General features: G+C 49.5%; 1 protein-coding gene across 1 annotated transcript in view; it reads right to left on the reverse strand.

Moving 5' to 3' along the window:
* Positions 1 to 8,708: 8,708 nt before the first annotated feature.
* LOC120043080 (ribose-5-phosphate isomerase-like) overlaps positions 8,709 to 21,608 on the reverse strand; it is a 28,729-nt gene continuing 15,829 nt past the window's right edge. Inside the window, exons 2-9 of the mRNA XM_038987805.1 lie at positions 21,306 to 21,366; positions 21,130 to 21,185; positions 20,674 to 20,733; positions 20,441 to 20,505; positions 19,575 to 19,643; positions 11,762 to 11,903; positions 9,778 to 9,877; positions 8,709 to 9,362 (exon numbers count right to left, since the gene is read on the reverse strand). Of these exons, the coding sequence (XP_038843733.1) occupies positions 9,265 to 9,362; positions 9,778 to 9,877; positions 11,762 to 11,903; positions 19,575 to 19,643; positions 20,441 to 20,505; positions 20,674 to 20,733; positions 21,130 to 21,185; positions 21,306 to 21,366 (651 nt within the window). The 3' untranslated portion in view covers positions 8,709 to 9,264. The remainder of the gene's footprint in view (positions 9,363 to 9,777; positions 9,878 to 11,761; positions 11,904 to 19,574; positions 19,644 to 20,440; positions 20,506 to 20,673; positions 20,734 to 21,129; positions 21,186 to 21,305; positions 21,367 to 21,608) is intronic.

Below are 21,608 nucleotides of genomic sequence, written 5' to 3' on the forward strand. Positions count from 1 at the left end.
CACAGACTGGAATATGTTCTGGGATTCTTCCTATGGCATTGAGGAGTATAACTCCTCAGTCACCTGTTTCATTAATAAGTGCATTGACAACGTACAGACTGACACACAACGTGCATACACATACAAATCAAGCTTTATTTATACAGCACATTTCAGACATGGAATGCAACACAATGTTAAATAAAGTTCAAATAGAAATAAACAAATGTGCTTTACAGGAAGAAAAAAAATGAAAAGGTGAAAAACAGTATATCTCTTAGCATTAAAGGCTTGTAGGGAAACTAACTCCTCTGTGCTTGGAATGGAATCCCTTACACCATTTTAGATGAGTAGCAAACATTAGCTACTTGTCATCTAAAAAATAAATAAACGTTTGTTTTGTCCTTTCTCAATGTTCAGAATTTTTGTGAAATTGCCAATTCTTATTCCTGAATGTATATAGTTATTTGGCCCTCAAACTCAATATGCCATTTCGAAAATTAGGCATTTCGAAAATTAGGCAACTCTAGTGGTGGCGTGTCCTGTGGTTAAAACAGTCATCGCTGGACCAATACAAATTCTCTGTGAAGCACAAAAAAGATATTGGTTGATATGACCGCGAAAGATAGTGAGGTTCCCAGGTGGATATATCCAGTTGTAAATCGCAATCGGTGCTACACGGATTATGCCGCGTTCATATGCTTGTCGGAACTAGGAAATAGTGAAAATGTCCGACTAGCTGCTTCCTTGAACACGACACATGTATAAACTGCAACCAGTTAGCAAATCGGAAATGTCAGAGTTTCCTAGTTCCAACCAGCACGTGAATGCAGCATTAGAATGCAGTGAAGGGGCTGTGAAACAGGGACTAGATGGAAACATCAGTGGCCACTCTGTAGCAATACGTTTCCTCTTCCGTTTCTATCACCAGTTACTGTAGTAGAAGCAGTGGTGGTAAAGGTGGTAAACTGTATCTAGAAAGGACAAATGCTAACAGAATGGTCAAAACACCACAGAAGACAGGCCACTAAAATGTCCACCAATGAATCAAACTCCTCAAATTCAAACGTAATAAAACTGTCAAAAGGTTCTATAAAAGACAAGACATAATAAATCCCATGCACACAGTATATATATATATATATATATAAACTGGGTGGTTTGAGCCCTCAATGTTGAAAGGTTTAATTTCAGCTTCCAGGAATTGTGTACAGATCCTTGTGACACGAGGCCATGCATTATCATGCTGAAACATGAGGTGATGGAGGATAAATGGCAGGACAATGGGCCTCAGGATCTCATCACGGTATCTCTGTGCATTCAAATTGCCATCAATAAAATGCAATTGTGTTTGTTGTCCATAGCTTATGCCTGCCCATACAATAACCCCACCACCAGAAGGCACTCTGTCCACAACATTCTGCAAACCACTCGCCCACACAACGCCATCCACACCTTCTGCCATCTGCCCGGTACAGTTGAAACCAGGATTCATCTCTTCTCCAGCGTGGTCATCGAATGTGAGCATTTTCCCACTGAAGTCAGTTACAATGCCAAAACTGCAGTCAGGACGCAGGTCAAGGCCCGGGTGAGGGCGATGGGCACACAGATGAACTTCCCTGAGACAGTTTCTGAAGAAATTCTTCAGTTGTGCACACCCAGTTTCATCAGCTGTCCAGGTGGCAAATTTTGTGCACAAATTTGTTTACATCCCTGTTAGTGAGCATTTCTCCTTTGCCTGGACAGCTGATGAAACTGGGTGTGCACAAACATCTGGCTTCTTCACCTGCGGGATCGTCCAGGTCTCAGACGATCCCGCAGGTGAAGAAGCCAGATGTGGTGGTCCTGGGCTGGTGTGGTGTGGTTACACGTGGTCTGCGGTTGTAAGGCCGGTTGGACGTACTGCCAAATTCACTAAAATGAGGTTGGAGGCAGTTTATGGCAGAAAAATTTACATTAAATTCTCTGACAACAGCTTTGGTGGACATTCCTGCAGCCAGCATGCCAATTGCGCACTTACTCAAAACCTGAGATCTGCGGCATTGTCTGACAGAACTGCACATTTTAGATTGGCCTATTATTGTCTGCAGCACAAGGTGCACCTGTGTAATGTTCATGCTGTTTAATCAGCTTCTTGACATGCAAAACATGTCAGGTGGATGGATTATCTTGGCAAAGGAGAAATGCTCACTAACAGGGATGTAAACAAATTTGTGCACAAAATTTGAGAGAAATAAGATTTTTGTGGGTATGGAACATTTCTGGGAACTTTTATTTCAGCTCATGAAACATGAAACATGGGACCAACACTTTACCTGTGGCGTTTATATTTTTGTTCAGTGTACATCGATTCATTTAAAAACAGGAAAAAAATATTCACAATCTTTCAGTCAAAGTGAATAAGGATACAATATGTCACTTTTTGGGTGACCTGACCAAATTCACATAGAAATGTAGTTATAGATCTGTCACTCATTGAATGCAAGTCTAAGAAGTGGTAGATCTATTCTGAGAGCTTTTCTATGCTTCCCGTTATTAAAAATGTTGTTTTCACCAGCTTCAAACATCTGAACGAACAAATGTTTCATTATGAAAAATATATTTCACATCGGTTTATACGTTGTTTGTCGAACTGTTCGAATTTTAGCAACCTTTTAATTATTACATAATCTCGCCTCACAATTAAATTGGTCATACACACACACACACTGTCTCTAATAAATATATATATATGGTCTGTCTGATAACCGGCAACGACAGGCAGACGGCAGAATCATCAAGGACCCCACAGCGGTTTCCTTCCTTATCGGCCATCAGACTGTATCAGAGCGTGAGGTCTGATACCAACAGGCTCAGAGACAGTTTCTATGTACAGGCCATCAGACTGTATCAGAGCATGAGGTCTGATACCAACAGGCTCAGAGACAGTTTCTATGTACAGGCCATCAGACTGTATCAGAGCATGAGGTCTGATAGAAACTGTCTCTGAGCCTGTTGGTATGTACAGGCCATCAGACTGTATCAGAGCATGAGGTCTGATACCAACAGGCTCAGAGACAGTTTCTATGTACAGGCCATCAGACTGTATCAGAGCTTGAGGTCTGATACCAACAGGCTCAGAGACAGTTTCTATGTACAGGCCATCAGACTGTATCAGAGCGTGAGGTCTGATACCAACAGGCTCAGAGACAGTTTCTATATACAGGCCATCAGACTGTATCAGAGCGTGAGGTCTGATACCAACAGGCTCAGAGACAGTTTCTATATACAGGCCATCAGACTGTATCAGAGCATGAGGTCTGATACCAACAGGCTCAGAGACAGTTTCTATCTACAAGCCATCAGACTGTATCAGAGCATGAGGTCTGATACCAACAGGCTCAGAGACAGTTTCTATGTACAGGCCATCAGACTGTATCAGAGCGTGAGGTCTGATACCAACAGGCTCAGAGACAGTTTCTATCTACAAGCCATCAGACTGTATCAGAGCGTGAGGTCTGATACCAACAGGCTCAGAGACAGTTTCTATGTACAGGCCATCAGACTGTATCAGAGCGTGAGGTCTGATACAGATATGTGCACGTAGGTAGAGGCAAAGTAACTATACATGGATAATAAACAGAGAAGTAGGAGTGTAAAAATGGGGGTGGGGGGGGTGACAATGCAACTAGTCTGGGTAGCCATTTGAATAGCTGCTCAGGAGTCTTATGACTTGGGGGTAGAAGCTGTTTAGAAGCCTCTTGGACCTAGACTTGGTGCTCCGCTACCGCTTGCCGTGCGGTAGCAGAGATAACAGTCTATGACTTGTGTGGCTGGAATCTTTGACAATTTTCAGGGCATTCCTCTGACACCGCCTGGTATAGAGGTCCTGGATGGCAGAAAGCTTGACTGGGCCATTCGCACTACCCTCTGTAGTGCCTTGCGGTCGGAGGTCGAGCAGTTGCCGTACCAGGCAGTGATGCAACCAGTCAGGATGCTCTCGATGGTGAAGCTGTAAAACCTTTTGAGGATCTGAGGACCCATGCCAAATCTTTTCAGTCTCCTGTGGAGGAATAGGTGTTGTCGTGCCATCTTCACGACTGTCTTGGTGTGCTTGGCCGATGTTAGTGTCCACATCACCAACAAACTAAGGAACTTGATGTTCTCAACCTGCTCCACTACAGCCCCGTCGATGAGAATGGGGGCGTGCTCCGTCTTCCTTTTCCTGTAGTCCACAATCTCCTCTGTGTTGATCACGTGAAGGGACAGCTTTGCTGCTACCCAGCTCGTATTATACTGTTCAGTTTATAATAAAAAGTTAAACTTGATTCCTGAGAATGGTCCAAATATTTTTTTTCTCAAAAAACTGGGGTAAACAAATAAAGGAAACAGTAATGTTGATTTAATCTTTAATACAACCCCGAGTACCTTACAGCTGGAAGACAGCTAACTCATCACAGTCATATAGTCATTGAAAGGTATAGCCATGGTAGGTACTGACAGTCATATAGTCATTGAAAGGTATAGCCATGGTAGGTACTGACAGTCATATAGTCATTGAAAGGTATAGCCATGGTAGGTACTGACAGTCATATAGCCATGGTAGGTACTGACAGTCATATAGTCATTGAAAGGTATAGCCATGTTAGGTACTGACAGTCATATAGCCATGGTAGGTACTGACAGTCATATAGCCATTGAAAGGTATAGCCATGGTAGGTACTGACAGTCATATAGCCATGGTAGGTACTGACAGTCATATAGCCATGGTAGGTACTGACAGTCATATAGTCATTGAAAGGTATAGCCATGGTAGGTACTGACAGTCATATAGCCATGGTAGGTACTGACAGTCATATAGCCATGGTAGGTACTGACAGTCATATAGCCATGGTAGGTACTGACAGTCATATAGCCATGGTAGGTACTGACAGTCATATAGTCATTGAAAGGTATAGCCATGGTAGGTACTGACAGTCATATAGTCATGGTAGGTACTGACAGTCATATAGTCATGGTAGGTACTGACAGTCATAGAGCCATTGAAAGGTACTGACAGTCATAGAGCCATTGAAAGGTACTGACAGTCATAGAGCCATGGAAAGGTACTGACAGTCATAGAGCCATGGTAGGTACTGACAGTCATAGAGCCATGGTAGGTACTGACAGTCATAGAGCCATGGTAGGTACTGACAGTCATAGAGCCATGGTAGGTACTGACAGTCATAGAGCCATGGTAGGTACTGACAGTCATAGAGCCATGGTAGGTACTGACAGTCATAGAGCCATGGTAGGTACTGACAGTCATAGAGCCATGGTAGGTACTGACAGTCATAGAGCCATGGTAGGTACTGACAGTCATAGAGCCATGGTAGGTACTGACAGTCATAGAGCCATGGTAGGTACTGACAGTCATAGAGCCATGGTAGGTACTGACAGTCATAGAGCCATGGTAGGTACTGACAGTCATAGAGCCATGGTAGGTACTGACAGTCATAGAGCCATGGTAGGTACTGACAGTCATAGAGCCATGGTAGGTACTGACAGTCATAGAGCCATGGTAGGTACTGACAGTCATAGAGCCATGGTAGGTACTGACAGTCATAGAGCCATGGTAGGTACTGACAGTCATAGAGCCATGGTAGGTACTGACAGTCATAGAGCCATGGTAGGTACTGACAGTCATATAGCCATGGTAGGTACTGACAGTCATATAGCCATGGTAGGTACTGACAGTCATAGCTGGTGCTAAACTGCAACATCCTGCTAATTGACCCATAAAGGATCTACTATAGAAGTGATGTTGTTGGAGCCAGAAGCAGACAGTCAGGACAGCCAATAGGCTACAGACAGGGCCAATAGGCTACAGTCAGGATAGCCAATAGGCTACAGACAGGGCCAATAGGCTACAGTCAGGACAGCCAATAGGCTACAGTCAGGACAGCCAATAGGCTACAGACAGGGACAGTCATATAGTCATGGTAGGTACTGACAGTCAGGACAGCCAATAGGCTACAGACAGGGACAATAGTTCAATAGTTACATTAAATACATGTTAAGTGTTAAGGTAAACCCCCCCCCCCCCCCTGCTGTTTTGAAGCAGGTTGAGACTCAGTGAGCCATGCATTGAGTACAACTGATTACATTTGGGCCTGGATTTTTAAAACCTTATGAAATGTTTTGTAAATCCAGGCCCTGCAACTTTGGTATTAGGTAAGAGAATGGCACAAGGCTGGCTTGTGAAACAAAACGATGTGCAACAACTAGACAAACAGAGACATGGCCTGAGAAACAGTGTGTGGGCCATCCTGCCAACTCCGACACACATTGTTAGCTTGACAAACCCGGGACCAGGCCACCAGAGGCGGACCCGGGACCAGGCCACCAGAGGCGGACCCGGGACCAGGCCACCAGAGGCGGACCCGGGACCAGGCCACCAGAGGCAGACCCGGGACCAGGCCACCAGAGGCAGACCCGGGACCAGAGGCAGACCCGGGACCAGGCCACCAGAGGCGGACCCGGGACCAGGCCACCAGAGGCAGACCCGGGACCAGGCCACCAGAGGCAGACCCGGGACCAGAGGCAGACCCGGGACCAGGCAACCAGAGGCAGACCCGGGACCAGAGGCAGACCCGGGACCAGAGGCAGACCCGGGACCAGGCCACCAGAGGCAGACCCGGGACCAGGCCACCAGAGGCAGACCCGGGACCAGAGGCAGACCCGGGACCAGAGGCAGACCCGGGACCAGAGGCAGACCAGGCAACCAGAGGCAGACCCGGGACCAGGCCACCAGAGGCAGACCCGGGACCAGAGGCAGACCCGGGACCAGGCCACCAGAGGCAGACCCGGGACCAGGCCACCAGAGGCAGACCCGGGACCAGAGGCAGACCCGGGACCAGGCCACCAGAGGCAGACCCGGGACCAGGCCACCAGAGGCAGACCCGGGACCAGACCACCAGAGGCAGACCCGGGACCAGAGGCAGACCCGGGACCAGGCCACCAGAGGCAGACCCGGGACCAGGCCACCAGAGGCAGACCCGGGACCAGACAACCAGAGGCAGACCCGGGACCAGAGGCAGACCCGGGACCAGAGGCAGACCCGGGACCAGAGGCAGACCCGGGACCAGGCCACCAGAGGCAGACCCGGGACCAGAGGCAGACCCGGGACCAGAGGCAGACCCGGGACCAGAGGCAGACCCGGGACCAGAGGCAGACCCGGGACCAGAGGCAGACCCGGGACCAGAGGCAGACCCGGGACCAGAGGCAGACCCGGGACCAGGCATATGATCAACAACATATTGTAAGACAGTGGAAGGGCAAACAGTCAGATTAGACAGTTCAGTACAAACAGAGCCAGATGTTCAGGCTAGTGGTCAAAATGGCACCCTATTCCCTATTTGAGTGCACTACGTTTGACGAGGGCCCATTGGTTTCAGTGTGCTCCAACACCACCAGGGTTCTCTGGTTATCTGAAGAGAATAGAAACAACACAGCGAGTCAATACAGGCAACAAGTTTATAACAGGACCCATAGGGCTCTATGACAGTCATAGAGCCATGGTAGGTACTGACAGTCATAGAGCCATGGTAGGTACTGACAGTCATAGAGCCATGGTAGGTACTGACAGTCATAGAGCCATGGTAGGTACTGACAGTCATAGAGCCATGGTAGGTACTGACAGTCATAGAGCCATGGTAGGTACTGACAGTCATAGAGCCATGGTAGGTACTGACAGTCATAGAGCCATGGTAGGTACTGACAGTCATAGACAGTCATAGAGCTCTGTGACCAGGACCCATAGGGCTCTAATAGGGCTCTTTGACCAGGACCTATAGGGATCTAATAGGGCTCTGTGACCAGGACCTATAGGGCTCTAATAGGGCTCTTTGACCAGGACCCATAGGGCTCTAATAGGGTTCTTTGACCAGGACCCATAGGGCTCTAATAGGGCTCTTTGACCAGGACCCACAGGGCTCTTTGACCAGGACCCATAGGGCTCTAATAGGGCTCTTTGACCAGGACCCACAGGGCTCTTTGACCAGGACCCATAGGGCTCTAATAGGGCTCTGTGACCAGGACCCATAGGGCTCTAATAGGGCTCTGTGACCAGGACCCATAGGGCTCTAATAGGGCTCTTTGACCAGGACCCATAGGGCTCTAATAGGGCTCTTTGACCAGGACCCACAGGGCTCTTTGACCAGGACCCATAGGGCTCTAATAGGGTTCTTTGACCAGGACCCATAGGGCTCTAATAGGGTTCTTTGACCAGGAACCATAGGGCTCTAATAGGGCTCTGTGACCAGGACCCATAGGGCTCTAATAGGGCTCTTTGACCAGGACCCATAGGGCTCTAATAGGGCTCTTTGACCAGGACCCATAGGGCTCTAATAGGGCTCTGTGACCAGGACCCATAGGGCTCTAATAGGGCTCTTTGACCAGGACCCATAGGGCTCTTTGACCAGGACCCATAGGGCTCTAATAGGGCTCTTTGACCAGGACCCATAGGGCTCTAATAGGGCTCTTTGACCAGGACCCATAGGGCTCTAATAGGGCTCTTTGACCAGGACCCATAGGGCTCTAATAGGGCTCTTTGACCAGGACCCATAGGGCTCTAATAGGGCTCTTTGACCAGGACCCATAGGGCTCTAATAGGGCTCTTTGACCAGGACCCATAGGGCTCTAATAGGGCTCTTTGACCAGGACCCATAGGGCTCTAATAGGGCTCTTTGACCAGGACCCATAGGGCTTTAATAGGGCTCCTTGACCAGGACCCATAGGGCTCTAATAGGGATCTTTGACCAGGACCCATAGGGCTCTAATAGGGATCTTTGACCAGGACCCATAGGGCTCTAATAGGGATCTAATAGGGCTCTAATAGGGCTCTGTGACCAGGACCCATAGGGCTCTAATAGGGATCTAATAGGGCTCTGTGACCAGGACCCATAGGGCTCTAATAGGGCTCTGTGACCAGGACCCATAGGGCTCTTTGACCAGGACCCATAGGGCTCTAATAGGGCTCTTTGACCAGGACCCATAGGGCTCTGTGACCAGGACCCATAGGGCTCTGTGACCAGGACCCATAGGGCTCTGTGACCAGGACCCATAGGGCTCTAATAGGGCTCTTGTCTAAAGTAGTGGACTACATAGAGAATAGGGGGCCATTTGGAATGCATCCATAATAAAATAGGGCACTTGTGGTTGATGCTGGTTGGCTCCAGGTGGAGGGGGGGGTGCTGGTTGATTCCAGGTGGAGGGGGGGGTGCTGGTTGGTTCCAGGTGGAGGGGGGTGCTGGAGCAGGGCTCAGGTCAGTCGACTGGAGGGTCTCTGACACCAACATTACCATCCTCCATTCCAAAGTACACCCTCTCTGCCATCCCCACAAACAGACCTGTCTCTACCACACCTAGAGGGGAGGGAGAGACATGAGGTAGGGGCAAGGTGAGGTAGGGGGGAGGGAGAGACATGAGGTAGGATGTAGAGGCATGAGGTAGGAGGTAGAGGGGAGGGAGAGACATGAGGTAGGAGGTAGAGGCAAGGTAGGGGGGAGGGAGAGAGGCGAGGTAGGAGGTAGAGGCAAGGTGAGGTAGAGGGGAGGGAGAGACATGAGGTAGGAGGTAGAGGCAAGGTGAGGTAGAGGGGAGGGAGAGACATGAGGTAGGAGGTAGAGGCAAGGTGAGGTAGGGGGGAGGGAGAGACATGAGGTAGGAGGTAGAGAAACAGACTAACATTCATGTCCCAGAACAAGTCACTGTAGGAGGGGGAACAGCAGCAGCAATTCCAGTGTGTGTGTGTGTGTGTGTATGTGTATATATATATACCTGGTATCATCTTGATAGCGATATTGACCTCCTTCCAGTTGTGAGTGTGTTCAAACTTCCAGTCCAGAATGAAGTTACTGTTGTCTGTTACCACCGGACCCTGAACAATCAAAATACTGGATCTCACTCACATATAAATGACCAACGAGAATGCTTTCCTCTCAGAAGAGGACCAATGAAAACTCTTCCTGTAGTAAATGTCATGCTTTGTGCTCTACACTGAAAGCTTGTTAATGACTTTCCGCTCCAATAATAATCGTCTCTTCTTGTGATTTATACAACTGTTAATTTACACTTTTATATTCACTATAATACACAACAAAATTACCTGAATGAACCACAATGCAGTCGGAAAGTATTCAGACCCCTTGACTTTTTCCACATTGTTATATTACAGATATTACAGCCTTATTCTAAAAATGATTCAATTGTTTTTTCACCCTCAATCTACACACAATAACGACAAAGCAAAAACAGGTTTAGATTTTTGTAAATTTATTACAAATAAAAAGCTGAAATATTACATTTATGTAAGTATTCAGACCCTTTACTCAGTACTTTGTTGAAGCATCTTTAGCAGCGATTACAACCTCGAGTCTTCTTGGGTATGACGCTACAAGCTTGGCAGACCTGTATTTGGGGAGTTTCTCCCATTCTTCTCTGCAGATCCTCTCAAGCTCTGTCAGGTTGGATGGGGAGCGTCGCTGCACAGCTATTCTCATGTCTCTCCAGAGATGTTCGATCGGGTTCAAGTCCAGGCTCTGGCTGGGCCACTCAAGGACATTGAGCCTTGTCCCGAAGGCACTCCTGCTTTGTCTTGGCTGTATGCTTAGGGTCATTGTCCTGTTGGAAGGTGAACCTTTACCCCAGTCTGAGGTTCTGAGCGCTCTGGAGCAGGTTTTCATCAAGGATCTCGCTGTACTTTGCTCCGTTCATCTTTCCAACAATCCTGACTAGTCTCCCAGTCCCTGCCGCTGAAAAACATCCCCACAGCATGATGCTGCCACCACCGTGCTTCACCGTAGGGATGGTGCCAGGTTTCCTCCAGACGTGACCCTTGGCATTCCGTACAAAGAGTACAATCTTGCTTTCATCAGACCAGAGAATCTTGTTTCTCATGGTCTGAGTGTCCTTTAGGTGCCTTTTACTGAGGAGAGGCTTCCGTCTGGCCACTCTACCACAAAATGCCTGATTGGTGGAGTGCTGCAGAGATGGTTGTCCTTCTGGAAGGTTCTCCCATCTCCACAGAGGAACTCTGGAGCTCTGTCAGAGTGACCATCGGGTTATTGGTCATCTCCCTGACCAAGGCCCTTCTCCCCCGATTGCTCAGTTTGGCCGGGCGGCCAGCTCTAGGAAGAGTCTTGGTGGTTCCAAACTTCTTCCATTTAAGAATGATGGAGGCCACTGTGTTCTTGGGGACCTTCAATGCTGCAGAAATGTGTTGGTACCCTTCCCCAGATCTGTGCCTGGACACAATCCTTTCGTCTCGGAGCTCTAAGGACAATTCCTTCGACCTCATGGCTTGGTTTTTGCTCTGACATGCACTGTCAACTGTGGGACCTTATATAGACAGGTGTGTGTCTTTCCAAATCATGTCCAATCAATTGAATTTACCACAGGTGGACTCCAATCAAGTTGTAGAAACATCAAGGATGATCAATGGAAACAGGATGCACCTGAGCTCAATTTAGAGTCTCACATCAAAGGGCCTTAATACTTACGTAAATAAGGAATCTGTTTTTGATTTTTCATTCATTTGTAAACGATTCTAAAAACCTGTTTTCGCTTTGTCATTATGAGGTATTATTGTGTGTAAATTGATGAGAAATGTTTTTTTCAATCCATTTTAGAATAAGGCTCTAAAGTAACAAAAATGTGGAGAAAGTCAAGGGCTCTGAATACTTCCTGAAGGCAATGTATCGTGTTAGTTCCCCCATTGACTCACAGCTTTACAACAGGAAGAGTTGTATATATGGCGACTCACAGCTTTACTGACGGCCATACGGAGTACTGCCTCCCCTCCGAAGCGCTTGGCTATAGTCCTGGAGACGGGGACGTAGGCCATAGGGATGACCTCAATAGGAACACCCTTCTTCCACTGCTGGCCCAGGACCGAGGAGTCCTTCCTGAGGGGGGGGGGGGGGGGGGGGACACCCAGTTATTCAGGCACATTTTCCAGTGGAACACAGAGGTCAAGATCTGACAGGAAAGTGGATGAACAGCAGATATAACTCTCTACTTCGTGGCCTGAGCAAGTAGCCTACACAGGGTTCATACAGACATCGTCAAGTCAAATTCTAGGGCTTTTTCAAGCACTTCACTGTAATTTAAGGACCTAGATTTTTTTTTATTTGTTGTAATAATCTATAAAAAAAGCTCCCTCCAAAATGTATCCATTACCACATTAAGAATTATTATTATTTTTATCGGTCTACACAATGGCATTATGTAATAATGCCCAAAGAGTTCGAACTTCTAATTTTAAAAATTAATCTCTCCAGAAATAAGTCTCTCACTGTTGCCGCCTGCTACCGACCCCCCTCAGCTCCCAGCTGTGCCCTGGACACCATCTGTGAATTGATTGCTCCCCATCTAGCTTCAGAGTTTGTTCTGTTAGGTGACCTAAACTGGGATATGCTTAACACCCCGGCAGTCCTACAATCTAAACTAGATGCCCTCAATCTCACACAAATCATCAAGGAACCCACCAGGTACAACCCTAAATCCGTAAACATGGGCACCCTAATAGACATTATCCTGACCAACTTGCCCTCCAAATACACCTCTGCTGTCTTCAATCAAGATCTCAGCGATCACTGCCTCATTGCCTGTATCCGCTACGGGTCCGCGGTCAAACGACCACCCCTCACCACTGTCAAACGCTCCCTAAAACCCTTCTGCGAGCAGGCCTTTCTAATCGACCTGGCCCGGGTACCCTGGAAGGATATTGACCTCATCCCGTCAGTTGAGGATGCCTGGTCATTCTTTAAAAGTTACTTCCTCACCATATTAGACAAGCATGCTCCGTTCAAAAAATGCAGAACTAAGAACAGATATAGCCCTTGGTTCACTCCAGACCTGACTGCCCTCGACCAGCACAAAAACATCCTGTGGCGAACTGCAATAGCATCGAAGAGCCCCCGCGATATGCAACTGTTCAGGGAAGTCAGGAACCAATACACGCAGTCAGTCAGGAAAGCAAAGGCCAGCTTTTTCAAGCAGAAATTTGCATCCTGTAGCTCTAACTCCAAAAAGTTCTGGGACACTGTAAAGTCCATGGAGAACAAGAGCACCTCCTCCCAGCTGCCCACTGCACTGAGGCAAGGTAACACGGTCACCACCGATAAATCCGTGATAATCGAAAACTTCAACAAGCATTTCTCAATGGCTGGCCATGCCTTCCTCCTGGCGACTCCAACCTTGGCCAACAGCCCCGCACCCCCCGCTGCTACTCGCCCAAGCCTCCCCAGCTTCTCCTTTACACAAATCCAGATAGCAGATGTTCTGAAAGAGCTGGAAAACCTGGACCCATACAAATCAGCTGGGCTTGACAATCTGGACCCCCTATTTCTGAAACTGTCCGCCGCCATTGTCGCACCCCCTATTACCAGCCTGTTCAACCTCTCCTCCGTATCATCTGAGATCCCCAAGGATTGGAAAGCTGCCGCGGTCATCCCCCTCTTCAAAGGGGGAGACACCCTGGACCCAAACTGTTACAGACCTATATCCATCCTGCCCTGCCTATCTAAGGTCTTCGAAAGCCAAGTCAACAAACAGATCACTGACCATCTCGAATCCCACCGTACCTTCTCCGCTGTGCAATCCGGTTTCCGAGCCGGTCACGGGTGCACCTCAGCCACGCTCAAGGTACTAAACGATATCATAACCGCCATCGATAAAAGACAGTACTGTGCAGCCGTCTTCATCAACCTGGCCAAGGCTTTCGACTCTGTCAATCACCATATTCTTATCGGCAGACTCAGTAGCCTCGGTTTTTCTAATGACTGCCTTGCCTGGTTCACCAACTACTTTGCAGACAGAGTTCAGTGTGTCAAATCGGAGGGCATGTTGTCCGGTCCTCTGGCAGTCTCTATGGGGATACCACAGGGTTCAATTCTCGGGCCGACTCTTTTCTCTGTATATATCAATGATGTCGCTCTTGCTGCGGGCGATTCCCTGATCCACCTCTACGCAGACGACACCATTCTGTATACTTCTGGCCCTTCCTTGGACACTGTGTTAACTAACCTCCAGACGAGCTTCAATTCCATACAACACTCCTTCCGTGGCCTCCAACTGCTCTTAAATGCTAGTAAAACCAAATGCATGCTTTTCAACCGTTCGCTGCCTGCACCCGCACGCCCGACTAGCATCACCACCCTGGACGGTTCCGACCTAGAATATGTGGACATCTATAAGTACCTAGGTGTCTGGCTAGACTGCAAACTCTCCTTCCAGACTCATATCAAACATCTCCAATCCAAAATTAAATCTAGAGTCGGCTTTCTATTTCGCAACAAAGCCTCCTTCACTCACGCCGCCAAACTTACCCTAGTAAAACTGACTATCCTACCGATCCTCGACTTCGGCGATGTCATCTACAAAATAGCTTCCAATACTCTACTCAGCAAACTGGATGCAGTTTATCACAGTGCCATCCGTTTTGTTACTAAAGCACCTTATACGACCCACCACTGCGACCTGTATGCCCTAGTCGGCTGGCCCTCGCTACATGTTCGTCGTCAGACCCACTGGCTCCAGGTCATCTACAAGGCTATGCTAGGTAAAGTGCCGCCTTATCTCAGTTCACTGGTCACGATGGCTACACCCACCCGTAGCACGCGCTCCAGCAGGTGTATCTCACTGATCATCCCTAAAGCCAAAACCTCATTTGGACGCCTTTCCTTCCAGTTCTCTGCTGCCTGCGACTGGAACGAATTGCAAAAATCTCTGAAGTTGGAGACTTTTATCTCCCTCAACAACTTTAAACATCTGCTATCCGATCGCTGCAGCTGTACATAGTCCATCGGTATATAGCCCACCCAATCTACCTACCTCATCCCCTTACTGTTTTCATTTATTTACTTTTCTGCTCTTTTGCACACCAGTATCTCTACTTGCACATGATCATCTGATGATTTATCACTCCAGTGTTAATCTGCTAAATTGTAATTATTCGCTCCTATGGCCTATTTATTGCCTACCTCCTCATGCCTTTTGCACACAATGTATATAGATTCTCTTTTTTTCTACCATGTTATTGACTTGTTTATTGTTTACTCCATGTGTAACTCTGTGTTGTTGTCTGTTCACACTGCTATGCTTTATCTTGGCCAGGTCGCAGTTGCAAATGAGAACTTGTTCTCAACTGGCCTACCTGGTTAAATAAAGGTGAAATAAATAAATAAAAAAAATCTGTAGGCTGATCCGCTCAGCAACCAGCTGTCTCGGCCCGACAGATCATGGTGTAGGCTGATCCACTCAGCAACCAGCTGTCTCGGCCCGACAGATCATGGTGTAGGCTGATCCGCTCAGCAACCAGCTGTCTCAGCCCGACGGGTCATGGTGTAGGCTGATCCGCTCAACAACCAGCTGTCTCGGCCCGACAGATCATCTGTAGGCTGATCCGCTCAGCAACCAGCTGTCTCGGCCCGACGGGTCATCTGTAGGCTGATCCGCTCAGCAACCAGCTGTCTCGGCCCGACGGGTCATCTGTAGGCTGATCCACTCAACAACCAGCTGTCTAGGCCCGACAGGTCATGGTGTAGGCTGATCCGCTCAGCAACCAGCTGTCTCGGCCCGACGGGTCATGGTGTAGGCTGATCCACTCAGCAACCAGCTGTCTAGGCCCGACGGGTCATGGTGTAGGCTGATCCGCTCAGCAACCAGCTGTCTCGGCCCGACGGATCATGGTGTAGGCTGATCCGCTCAGCAACCAGCTGTCTCGGCCCGACAGATCATCTGTAGGCTGATCCACTCAACAACCAGCTGTCTAGGCCCGACAGATCATCTTTAGGCTGATCCACTCAACAACCAGCTGTCTAGGCCCGACAGATCATCTGTAGGCTGATCCACTCAACAACCAGCTGTCTCGGCCCGACGGGTCATGGTGTAGGCTGATCCACTCAACAACCAGCTGTCTAGGCCCGACAGATCATCTGTAGGCTGATCCACTCAACAACCAGCTGTCTAGGCCCGACAGATCATCTGTAGGCTGATCCACTCAACAACCAGCTGTCTCGGCCCGACAGATCATCTGTAGGCTGATCCACTCAACAACCAGCTGTCTCGGCCCGACGGATCATCTGTAGGCTGATCCACTCAGCAACCAGCTGTCTAGGCCCGACAGGTCATGGTGTAGGCTGATCCACTCAGCAACCAGCTGTCTCAGCCCGACAGGTCATGGTGTAGGCTGATCCACTCAGCAACCAGCTGTCTCAGCCCGACAGGTCATGGTGTAGGCTGATCCACTCAGCAACCAGCTGTCTAGGCCCGACAGGTCATGGTGTAGGCTGATCCACTCAGCAACCAGCTGTCTAGGCCCGACAGGTCATGGTGTAGGCTGATCCACTCAACAACCAGCTGTCTCAGCCCGACGGGTCATGGTGTAGGCTGATCCACTCAACAACCAGCTGTCTCGGCCCGACGGGTCATGGTGTAGGCTGATCCACTCAACAACCAGCTGTCTCGGCCCGACGGGTCATGGTGTAGGCTGATCCGCTCAACAACCAGCTGTCTCAGCCCGACAGGTCATGGTGTAGGCTGATCCGCTCAACAACCAGCTGTCTCAGCCCGACAGGTCATGGTGTAGGCTGATCCGCTCAACAACCAGCTGTCTCGGCCCGACGGGTCATGGTGTAGGCTGATCCGCTCAGCAACCAGCTGTCTCGGCCCGACAGGTCATGGTGTAGGCTGATCCACTCAACAACCAGCTGTCTCAGCCCGACAGGTCATGGTGTAGGCTGTGTGTGTGCAGCGTGTCATAAAACAGAACTGTGATGAGGCATATATCTGGGGAAGCATCTAACATGTCTCGTGTTGAAATAATAATAATGTCAATAATGGTTTTAGAAATAATGGAATTGTTTTTAGAAATGAATAAAGCTGAAATATCTTGAGTCAATAAGTAGTCAACCCTTTGTTATGACAAACTTAAATAACACATAGTAAGTTGCATGGACTCACTCTGTGTGCAATAATAGTGTTGAACATTATTTTTTAAAGACTACCTCATCTCTGTACCTCACACATACAATTATCTCTAAGGTTCCTCTGTCGAGCAGTGAATTTAAACCACAGTTTCAACCAGAAAGACCAGGGAGGTTTTCCAATGCCTCGCAAAGGGCACCGATTGGTAGATGGGTAAAATAAAGAAGCAGACAGACATTGAATATCCCTTTGAGTATGGTGAAGTTATTAATTACACTTTAGATGGTGTATCAATACACCCAGTCACTACAAAGATACAGGCGTCCTTCCTAACTCAGTTGCTGGAGAGGAAGGAAACCACTCAGGGATTTCACCATGAGGCCAATGGTGACTTTAAAACAGTTACAGAGTTGAATGGCTGTGATAGGAGGAAACTGAGGATGGATCAACAACATTGTAGTTACTCCACAATACTAACCTAAATGACAGTGTTAAGAAGGAAGCCTGTACAGAATAAAAAATATTCCAAAACATGCATCCTGTTTACAGTTTACTGTTTACATCCTGTTTTTTTTGGCAAAGAAATTTACTTTTTGCCCTGAATACAAAGGGTTATGTTTGGGGCAAAACCAATACAACACATTACTGAGTACCACTCTCCATATTTTCAAGCATAGTGGTGACTGCATCATGTTATGGGTATGCTTGTCATTGTTAAGGACTAGGGAGTTTTTCATTAAAAAGAAATAGAGTTAAGCACAGGCAAAATCCTAGAAGAAAACCTGGGTCAGTCTGCGTTCCACCAGACACTGGGAGATGAATTCACCTTTCAACAGGACAATAACCTAAAACAAGGCCAAATCTACTCTGGAGTTGCTTACCAATAAGACAGTGAATCTACTTAAATCTATGGCAAGACCTGAAAATGGTTGTCTAGCAATGATCAATACCCAATTTGACAGCACTTAAAGAATTTCGACTCCCATCTGTAGTCGCTGCCAAAGACGCCTCTACGAAGCATTGCTTCGGGGGTGTGAATACTTCTGCATTTCATGTTCAATACATTTGCTAAAATCCCCTTGTCATTAAGGGGTATTGTGTGTAGATCGGTGAGAAAACATATTAATCCATTTGAAATTCAGGCTGTAACAAAATGTGGACTAAGTCAAGGGGTATGAATACTTTAAGGCACTGGCCTAGATTAAAAATAGCATTACTACAATATTATTTTCACTGGCCCAAGCGGGCCACTGACGGGGATGATGGACCTGGCCTGGAGGGTTTCCAGGCCTGCAGTGGAGTCCTCCGGGGCCTGGAGGGTTTCCAGGCCTGCAGTGGAGTCCTCCGGGGCCTGGAGGGTTTCCAGGCCTGCAGTAGAGTCCTCCGGGGCCTGGAGGGTTTCCAGGCCTGCAGTGGAGTCCTCCGGGGCCTGGAGGGTTTCCAGGCCTGCAGTGGAGTCCTCCGGGGCCTGGAGGGTTTCCAGGCCTGCAGTGGAGTCCTCCGGGGCCTGGAGGGTTTCCAGGCCTGCAGTAGAGTCCTCCGAGGCCTGGAGGGTTTCCAGGCCTGCAGTAGAGTCCTCCGGGGCCTGGAGGGTTTCCAGGCCTGCAGTAGAGTCCTCCGGGGCCTGGAGGGTTTCCAGGCCTGCAGTAGAGTCCTCCGGGGCCTGGAGGGTTTCCAGGCCTGCAGTAGAGTCCTCCGGGACCTGGAGGGTTTCCAGGCCTGCAGTAGAGTCCTCCGGGGCCTGGAGGGTTTCCAGGCCTGCAGTAGAGTCCTCCGGGGCCTGGAGGGTTTCCAGGCCTGCAGTAGAGTCCTCCGGGGCCTGGAGGGTTTCCAGGCCTGCAGTAGAGTCCTCCGGGGCCTGGAGGGTTTCCAGGCCTGCAGTAGAGTCCTCCGGGGCCTGGAGGGTTTCCAGGCCTGCAGTAGAGTCCTCCGGGGCCTGGAGGGTTTCCAGGCCTGCAGTAGAGTCCTCCGGGGCCTGGAGGGTTTCCAGGCCTGCAGTAGAGTCCTCCGGGGCCTGGAGGGTTTCCAGGCCTGCAGGAGAGTCCTCCGGGGCCTGGAGGGTTTCCAGGCCTGCAGTAGAGTCCTCCGGGACCTGGAGGGTTTCCAGGCCTGCAGTAGAGTCCTCCGGGACCTGGAGGGTTTCCAGGCCTGCAGTAGAGTCCTCCGGGGCCTGGAGGGTTTCCAGGCCTGCAGTAGAGTCCTCCGGGGCCTGGAGGGTTTCCAGGCCTGCAGTAGAGTCCTCCGGGGCCTGGAGGGTTTCCAGGCCTGCAGTAGAGTCCTCCGGGGCCTGGAGGGTTTCCAGGCCTGCAGTAGAGTCCTCCGGGGCCTGGAGGGTTTCCAGGCCTGCAGTGGAGTCCTCCGGGGTCTGAGGGTTTCCAGGCCTGCAGTAGAGTCCTCCGGGGTCTGAGGGTTTCCAGGCCTGCAGTGGAGTCCTCCGGGGCCTGGAGGGTTTCCAGGCCTGCAGTAGAGTCCTCCGGGGCCTGGAGGGTTTCCAGGCCTGCAGTAGAGTCCTCCGGGGCCTGGAGCGTTTCCAGGCCTGCAGTAGAGTCCTCCGGGGTTTCTTTCTATTTTTAACCTCTATAATACTTTAGCCAATCAAAGACCTTACCATGTCTAGGCACTATGCAAATACAGGAGAACACACCCACCTGAAGTCAGCGATGACGATGAAGTGTTTGGCACAGCCAGCTACGATCTTCTCCTGAGTCAGACAGCCTCTAGGAGAGTGAGTGAAAGGGAGTGAGGGAGAGGAAGGGGGTGAGAGAGAGGGGAAACAGAGAGACAAAGATAACTGGTGAGATGGTGATGTATGGAGCCTGGCATGGAGAGTAACAGACCAGCCTAGAACAGGACTGGAGTCAGGGGCGGCAACGGGACTGGAGTCAGGGGCGGCAACGGGACTGGAGTCAGGGGCGGCAACGGGACTGGAGTCAGGGGCGGCAACGGGACTGGAGTCAGGGGCGGCAACGGGACTGGAGTCAGGGGCGGCAACGGGACTGGAGTCAGGGGCGGCAACGGGACTGGAGTCAGGGGCGGCAACGGGACTGGAGTCAGGGGCGGCAACGGGACTGGAGTCAGGGGCGGCAACGGGACTGGAGTCAGGGACGGCAACGGGACTGGAGTCAGGGACGGCAACGGGACTGGAGTCAGGGACGGCAACGGGACTGGAGTCAGGGACGGCAACGGGACTGGAGTCAGGGACGGCAACGGGACTGGAGTCAGGGACGGCAACGGGACTGGAGTCAGGGACGGCAACGGGACTGGAGTCAGGGACGGCAACGGGACTGGAGTCAGGGACGGCAACGGGACTGGAGTCAGGGACGGCAACGGGACTGGAGTCAGGGACGGCAACGGGACTGGAGTCAGGGACGGCAACGGGACTGGAGTCAGGGACGGCAACGGGACTGGAGTCAGGGACGGCAACGGGACTGGAGTCAGGGACGGCAACGGGACTGGAGTCAGGGATAGCAACAGGCCAGCCTAGAACTGTAATCCGGTAAATAGACAGTCTTACCCTCCTCCTTTGATGAGTGTGAGAGCAGCATCCACCTCGTCTGCCCCATCGATGGCCACGTCCAGCTGGGGGTTAGAGGTCAGAGAGGTAGAACACAATACTGCTGACAATAACACATTCTACAGGACAAACGTCTGATTTAACACAAACTAACTCTACACGTTTCCTAAAGAATGTATCAAACTTGAGGACGTGTAACACATCGTTTTAAAAGGGTTGCTAACCAACAGTACCTCTGGGTGTCTATCCAGATCAGACAGGGTTAGACCATGCTGCAGAATCAACTGACGAGCCTGGAGGACAAGATCAAATGTTTAGAGCCATCTGCCAGATTAGAGATCTCTGTAGAATACATGATACACAGCCATTGTACCTCTCAAATCTCTACGCTTCTGGATATCTCCCGAATTTGGTCATTGTCTTAAAAAGGCATTTTTCTTATCAATGCTATAGTAAAGTTCACCACTTAACCCAACCTAAGGACCCACAGGGCCCTCCTTCCACGATATGATACATCAGGCCAGCGTTGGTCCCTTTCGCTCAGGGCTCTTACTTCGCCTCCGGCCACAAATACATTTGCACATAAATCATTCAATCTAACCCATTAAATTGCGCCACTTATATAGTTAAACATACTAAAAACTTGCTGAAGTCATTTTTTGTAACTAACTAATTATAAAAACACTCACCTGGAAGGAGGTGGGGACACACACGATGTTGAGTTTCTCCTGACGAACTCTCTCCGCTGGAACACGTTAGAGCACATCATCAGAGAGGCTCATCAATCAGCCCTTTGTGGATTAATAAAGTACTACATTCTCTTGTTCTACAATCAACCGGCAGGCTAGTATTATGGTCTCCTCACCTAGTCTGTCAACAGCATACACAATGGTGGATCCACTGCCCACTCCGACCACCTGGTTGTTCTGTGATGGAATGCAAGACATGTAAAACAGCCACTTCACATGATCATATAGCCAGAAGATACCGACCCACCGTTACGCTTGTTTACATTGAGCTGCACTGGGGTCAGAACGCAATCATGGTTACATTAAGACACCGTGGAACCGGCGAGAGATATGGGTTGGTAAACGTACCTCAATGCAGGGATGGGATATGGAACTGTACTCCAAATGTTACCTTTATCCACACTGATACAGCGAAAAGA

Source organism: Salvelinus namaycush, unplaced genomic scaffold (genome assembly GCF_016432855.1).
Source record: "Salvelinus namaycush isolate Seneca unplaced genomic scaffold, SaNama_1.0 Scaffold86, whole genome shotgun sequence".
Classification (NCBI taxonomy): domain Eukaryota; kingdom Metazoa; phylum Chordata; class Actinopteri; order Salmoniformes; family Salmonidae; genus Salvelinus; species Salvelinus namaycush.